Genomic DNA, 6,972 nt, shown 5'->3' with positions numbered 1-6,972 from the left:
GGGGCAAGGGATATAGCTCAGTGGCATAAGCGCCTGCCTGAAACAGTGTTTTGCTAAGTTGCCCAGGCTGGGCTTAAACTTGTGATCCTTCTGACTCAGCCTCCCAAGAGTGCTGGGATTACAGGTGCACCTCACCGTTCCTGTAGATTCTGTGTATCCTGTTAGTTAAATGATGCCAATGTATTATCTATTTGAAAAATTAAAAGCAGAAAAGTCACGAGAAAGGGAGAATAATGCCACAGATCAGAGAGGTAGAAGAAGGAGCCTCTCACCCTGTCCACTGCCTCAGCAGGGACAACCAGCCCAGAAAACAGCAGGAAGGGCTGGAGCGGGCCGGAGACCTTGGTCAGCAGGGCCTGGCTTTCCTTTTTTTGCAGCATCCTTGCTCAGTGGCCTACTTGCTCTCCCACCTCAGCATCCTCCAGCCATTTGGGAAATCTTGCCTTTTTTGAAAACATAAACATTTTACAGAGTAAGGAGGTCACCCCCTGAAGCAACGATGTCCTTTGAGGCTGCTTGACTTCTTGGGTTTCTTTTCAATTACCCCAACAACTCTGACATTTTGGAATCGTATGTGTTTGTATCAGAGATTACTCTTGGAGACACTTATGACACCCCTGTGAGCCCTCTGGGGTGTTGCAAAACCTGACTTGGGAGTGAGGAGCGAGGGCCTGGATGATGGCTGATGGAGAGGTCACAGCCACACCCCTCTGGCATGTGGGATGGGGAGGGGTGGTTCCTGGCCGCTCCTCCTACTACTCCAGGGTTCCCATGGCTCCAGAGGCCTTCTTGGGTGCCTCATGGGCATGGCAACCCCGAGCAGGGTGAGCTGCGGGGTCCCTGGGAGTCCAGCTGGTTCTTTTTCCTCAGGGATAATTTTAGGTTCTCTCTTCCCCTCCAACCTTTCTAACTCCCAACCCCTGGCTCAGCCTCCCAGAGGGATTGCTCAGCCCGGCGACTACACAGTGCTCTTTTGAAATATAGAACATGCTAGGGCATAGTCCTGGAGGCATTTTCCATGATTTTTTTTTCCTCTTTTGTCCCATTGTTTCAGGGGAGGAAGCAGACAGCTCAAGGGTCAGACCCTGATAGGTCCTCTTAAAGTTATCATATCTTCCTGCGCCCCCAACTTGAACCCAGAGGCTCATGCTCCTAATGTGACAGCAACTGGCTTAGAGACTGAAGGCTGGCCTGGAGAACCAAGCCTTGTAAATTCAGGAGGGGGCTCGGCTTCTTCAGGGGCAGACACCTCTGCTCAGACCTTTTGAGAGATTTCAGAGGCATTCAGATGTTCCTCTGAACACATGTGAATTCCTTAACTCAGTGTGCCTGATTTCCAGAAGCTCAATGAATAAAATCTTCCAGGAGTGGCACAGACACCCTACCATAGCAACATGGTGGTGGAAAACTGTGGCTAGCTGAGGAGATCTGAGGATGCCGGATGTGCCTCAATTTTAGATCAGTCAGTTTCCCCCCAGTTCTGGGGATCAGCCTCCAAACACGGCACCCCCCTGTCATGCTGCCTGGCCCTGGCCCACCCCAGGGCTGGGGATGGAACCCAGGGCCTTGGCCTGCTAAGCACGTGCTCTACCACTCTGCTACACCCAGCCTCATTCAGCTACTTTTAAAAAACCCCTGTGACAGAAGGATACTAAGAGAGGAGGCCTATCAGAGAAGGTCTAAGTGGAAAGGGACAAGCAAAGAGGGGATGATAGAAGAATCAAACTCTTTTCCTCCCAACCTCACAAACTGAACCCCAACGGAAATGGGCAAACAGTGAAAAGGACCCAGTTTCCTCAGTGTCTGTAAAAGACCCGAGAAAACACTCTAGGGCAGGGAAGGGGGAGGGGCAGTCTATCACCTGCCCGCTGGGAGGAGGGGAAGATGCTGGCTGCTGGCTCTTCCTCTGAAAACCCTGTGGAGTGTGGAGGATGAGGGGCTCTTGTGGGCATTTTGCTGGTCTTAGGAGGGTCCCCTTTTCCTCCACAGGGTAGGGCTTTTCTCCGTTCCTCCCCGGCTGCGGCTGGGCCTTCCAGGGAAACCGATGTGAGAGTGCTGTGCTGACTCTGCAGGGCCGGCTGCCTGGTGGACAGCGGTCCCCGCCCTCCCGTTGCTCCAGCGCCCTCTGTGTCCGGACTATTGGCTGCTGCCCCTTTAAGCCCCAGCTCCTCGCTCCTCCCGCAGAGCTGTGGCATCAGGGGGTGGGGGCGAGGGGTGGGAAGGGGAAGGGGAAGGCTGAGCGCTGTGTCCCATCAACTAGGGAAGATGGTGGCCCAGGCCAGGGGAGTCGCTCCCAAGTCCAGCTGTCCCCTCCCCTGAGTCTGGGGCCCTGGGAGACCCCTCCCCTCCCCGCGCGGCACGGGGATGGCTATGTGGCCTCACGGGAACCACTCTCTGGGCTCTTGGCCAGATGCCCCCACCCTGGCACCCAATCCGAGTGGACTACCAGGGGTGCCGTGGGCAGCAGCGTTGGCCGGGGCGCTGCTGGCCCTGGCCACGGTGGGAGGCAACCTGCTGGTGACCGTGGCCATCGCCCTGACGCCGAGACTCCAGACCATCACCAACGTGTTTGTGACTTCGCTGGCCACAGCCGACTTGGTGGTGGGACTTCTGGTGGTGCCGCCGGGGGCTACCCTGGCGCTGACTGGCCACTGGCCTTTGGGCGCGACCGGCTGTGAGCTGTGGACGTCGGTGGACGTGCTCTGCGTGACTGCCAGCATCGATACCTTGTGCGTCCTGGCAGTGGACCGCTACCTGGCCGTGACCAGCCCGCTGCGGTACCGCGCCATGGTCACCAAGCGCCGTGCGCGGGCGGCCGTGGTGTTGGTGTGGGCGGTGGCGGCTGCGGTGTCCTTCGCGCCCATCATGAGCCAGTGGTGGCGCGTGGGCGCCGACGCCGAGGCGCAGCTCTGCCACTCCAACCCGCGCTGCTGCTCCTTCGCCTCCAACGTGCCCTATGCGCTGCTCTCCTCCTCCGTGTCCTTCTACCTGCCGCTCCTGGTGATGCTCTTCGTGTACGCCCGCGTCTTCGTTGCGGCCAGGCGCCAACTGCGCTTGCTGCGCCGCGAGCTGGGTCGCTTCCCGCCCCGGGGAAACCCGCCTCCCCCGTCTCGCTCCCCGTCCCCCGCATGGGCGTCCGAGACGCAGGCTGCGCCCGAGGCCGGTCCCCCCTGCGGTCCGCGATCCCCGCGCCTCCTGCCCCTCCGGGAGCACCGGGCGCTGCGCACCCTGGGGCTCATCGTGGGCACCTTCACCCTCTGCTGGCTGCCCTTCTTCCTGGCGAACGTGCTGCGCGCCCTTGGGGGGCCCTCGCTCGTTCCCAACTCGGTTCTCCTCCCCCTCAACTGGCTGGGCTACGTCAACTCCGCCTTCAACCCGCTCATCTACTGCCGCAGCCCCGACTTCCGCAGCGCCTTCCGCCGGCTTCTGTGCCACTGCCCAGGCTGCCGACCCCAGGCGCCCTGCGCCGCCGCCTCCGGAGGCCGGCCAGCCCCGCGGGGCGCACCCGGAGGTGATGGCAGGCGCTGGCGGCTCGGGCCAGGAGAGCAGTCGGAGGCTCCAGCTTTGCCTTTGGGTTTGGCAGAGGGTGGGAGCTGGAGAGGTTTGGCGCCTGGAGAGAGGAGAGAGCACACATTTCAGAACCAAAATGCGGCTGGGCCCTGTCCTCTTCTTGACCTGATCACCAGGGTTGACGCGAAGGAGGACAGGTGGGGTGTTCTTCATTCGGGCCTCTTACACGCCACCCCACCCCGAGTTTTCTAGTTCAGTGGTTCAGCCGCCCCGTCCTCTGGTCATCGATACACTTGTCTCGGACTCTCACAGGAGGGTGTGGCTCTCCCAACCCCTGAATTGGTTCTGATTTCTCTCAAAGGTAGGATGGCTATGAAAGTGAAGATGACTCCAGATGCAAACAGCGGCGGTGGAGGAACTGTGCGTGGGAATTGTGCGTCCTCCTTCGGAGGCCGAGTGGGTGTTTGCGGTGGGATTTTTGCACCTGGCTGGTCCCCATGATTTTGTGTAGTTAAATATAATATGCTTCCCAGGGCCCCCTGAGGGCTCCTCCTTCTCTCCAGTGCCCTTGTTCCCACCCTAAGATATGTTATCTCCACCTTCCAGGGCTTCCAGGGAGCTCTTTAGGCTTGAAGGACAATAAACAGCTCCGTGGATGTCTCCTTTGGAAGCCTCTGGCCTCTGTTCCCAGTGAGCCCTCGCGTGCTCCAGTTTTGGAACTCTGTTCTCTGCAACCTACTGACTATGCTGTGAAGTGGGGAGGGGAGGGAGACCCTGAACTAAGTGCTCAGTCACTGTCCTGAGAAGGTTCCTGAGCTTCACCCCTGAACACACTACTACCTCAGCAGCTGGGCTGCTGGGCCAGCTGTGCCCAGCCATCCTGGGAGCAGCCCCGTGGCCTCGCTCACATGTGTGCTGAGAGCACAGGGTAAGGAGGGCACCCCAAGCTCCAACCTGACTGCAGTGAACCCCTCAGTGTCTGCAGGCCCTGTGGCCCAGGCTGATGGCAGGAGGCTTGAAAAGGCCGAGGTTCAGGGATCCGTCCCTGTGTCCCTCCCCGTGGCTCTCTGTGCCCCAGTGCTTGTCACATTAGACACCGAACAGCTCTGATCTACCTCACAGCAGTGTCAGAAGGACTTCAGAGTGTGGGGGGACTGCAGGCTTCACAGGAAGGTGAACCATTGGAATGGATCCCTTTTTTCCATTAAAATCAAATTAATAAACATTACCGAATGCAGTTTATCCTTTACCCTCTTTTTTCTCCATTTGTTTTCTTTTCATAATCCACTTGCTCTCCTCCCTTTGACTCAGAGCTGGCTTTAGACAGAGGCAGTAAATTAGGACTTGTCTGGCCCCTTTCTTCCTAATCTTCATCAAACAAAAAATGAAAAGTTGTTTGGGCGAAAAACAAAAAATGAAAAGTCGAAGGGAGTGAGCTGGAGCCTTGGATTCTCCTACCCCATCCCTACCCTTCCTGAAACTCCTGAATCTAGCTCCAAGTGAGGAGCAAAGTCATGCTCACTCTAGGTCATCCGCAATCCACTGGCTATGTCCAGAGCCAGGGTGTGGAGCACTTGTTATTGGCCACATGGCAGAGCCTTGGTGGGATCGTTGCCAGCAGGGGCTGTATGGTTCTGTACTTTCTGTGTGTTTGTATTTGGAAGCACAGGGCATTGTTTGAGGTGGGCAAAGGTCTCGGGATTGATCTTTCTCTTTTTATTTTCCCATTGTCTTTCTGGGATGCAGAAATCTGTATTTTCCTCTTGAAGCAGAACTGGAGTCATAACTGAGCCTGTTGAAACTTTTTTTGTTCCTCTTTTCAATGTTTACACCCATTATGGGGCACATTTCCTATGGAAAGAAGAGTTCTCTGGAAATCCCTGAATCATTTATGGGTTCTTATTTAAATTCCATGAACAAGGCAATGGTCTCATCCTATCCACAGCCTACCCAATAAATCAGCAAATGTTTATTTACTGTGCTTGTGAGAAATGCACAGGCTGGGTTCAGGGGCCTGAGAGCAATAAAACCTTGGTTGGATCTCAGGAGCTCAGTGCATTTCCACATATGGGTGTTCCCTGTGCATTGGAGTGGGTCTGCGCTGCTCCCTTTTCCCTTTGAGCCCAGGTTTTATTTCTCAGGATGTTTGCATACCAAAGATGACTTTCCCCTTTCCACTCCAGACCAGTGTGAGATCTCTGAGATGTGGAAGGTTTCTTGGCAACTTTTGAACTATGACACTTAGGGGAAAAGGAAGTCTTGCTTGAGTCCAGGAATAAATAAGAAGGCCTCTTCTCCCTGTCTCTGGATATTTTCCCAGCATCACTGAGGAAAGTTGTCCAGCCTGTCCTGGGTAGGGGAGAAGAATGACTTTGGAGGAGGAGCCTCTGGTTTATAGAACTCTCCTTGAATAGCATCCGCTAACTCACACAGCTTGGGTCTCGCTTGATGTGGACCTGTGCCAACTGTAGGCTCCTCCGCAGTGTTTAGACTTCTATGAGGCTGTGCATGCCACCTGCAGATCGTCACCGGCGCATCTGACAGCTGGAAAGGCAGCCTCTCTGGTTCTTTCTCCAGCAACTTGTAGCCAGGTGTCAAACTGAGGGAGATTTACATCCTTGGATGGGGACCAGGCTGCCTGCACTAGCACGAAGCCCAGGCATTGAACCATGGAAGACAAACAACTGTGCTCTGAATCTAGAGCTGTGAAGGCTTACGACCAAGGACATAGCAGACAGGAAAAGAAGATTGAGTTGGAGAAAGAATGAGGAATGAGTGGGTTTTGCAAAGGTCACCGACTGGGCACACTGCAAAGGAGCACGCAGAATTAGGGCAAGGGAGAGCCTGGCAGCACCCTCGCAGGGCACTCGGGGCAGGTTCTAGGGGGGGGGTGCTATGCAAGCGGCTGCCTTCCCGAGCAATCACTGGGCTGTAATTCCACATCGCCTCCATTCCTCAGCTGTCATGGCGCAGAAACAGCTTCTCTCCACAGAGACTAGAGCTTTCTCTCCTCTCCTGCCTGTAGGAGGTTCCTGGGAGGCTCTTCTAAGGTTGGATGAAGTCCTGGGCTGCGATTCTCCATGGCAGATTGGACCCCACCCCACGCAAAAGTGGCATTGCACCACCCCTCCTCCCATGGCAGTTGTGAGGCACAACGGCACACTGGCCAGGCTGCTCTCTTAGAGGCAAAGCACAGTCCTCCCAAAGGGCCCCCCCATCAGAACGGCAAGAGGCCATAGAAATATGAGATGTGATATAAAAATAGTGTGTGTTTAAAGGAAAAAATGATGAGAGTAAAAAGCACACTGCCATTAATCTCCCTCAAAAATACCCCCCCAGCTTTGAACACACTTATCCCATCATGCTTGCCACTTTCTGAAGCAGTTCTGGATGTCCTCTTTTGTGAGTGTCTTCAGGTGCACTCTTACGGCTGTTTGCATGTCTTGAATTAGCTCAAAACAT

General features: G+C 55.5%; 1 protein-coding gene across 1 annotated transcript; it reads left to right on the top strand.

The window, feature by feature from the left end:
- The first annotated feature begins 2,243 nt into the window (after positions 1–2,243).
- On the top strand, positions 2,244–4,733 carry Adrb3 (adrenoceptor beta 3). The gene is made up of 2 exons (XM_005398422.2): positions 2,244–3,966; positions 4,117–4,733. Exon 1 carries the CDS (start codon positions 2,365–2,367, stop codon positions 3,760–3,762), a length of 1,398 nt encoding a protein of 465 aa, XP_005398479.1. The 5' UTR covers positions 2,244–2,364; the 3' UTR covers positions 3,763–3,966; positions 4,117–4,733.
- The last annotated feature ends 2,239 nt before the right edge of the window (positions 4,734–6,972 follow it).

The sequence above is a fragment of the Chinchilla lanigera genome, unplaced genomic scaffold, assembly GCF_000276665.1.
Source record: "Chinchilla lanigera isolate Chin_1 unplaced genomic scaffold, ChiLan1.0 scaffold00062, whole genome shotgun sequence".
Lineage (NCBI taxonomy): Eukaryota > Metazoa > Chordata > Mammalia > Rodentia > Chinchillidae > Chinchilla > Chinchilla lanigera.
Note: the sequence above shows the minus strand (reverse complement) of the source record. Positions and strands in the feature narration are given on the sequence as shown.

Bases quoted from the DNA above. Each gene is read 5' to 3' on its own strand.
- Adrb3 (XM_005398422.2), top strand. From the start codon at position 2,365: ATGGCTATGTGGCCTCACGGGAACCACTCTCTGGGCTCTTGGCCAGAT.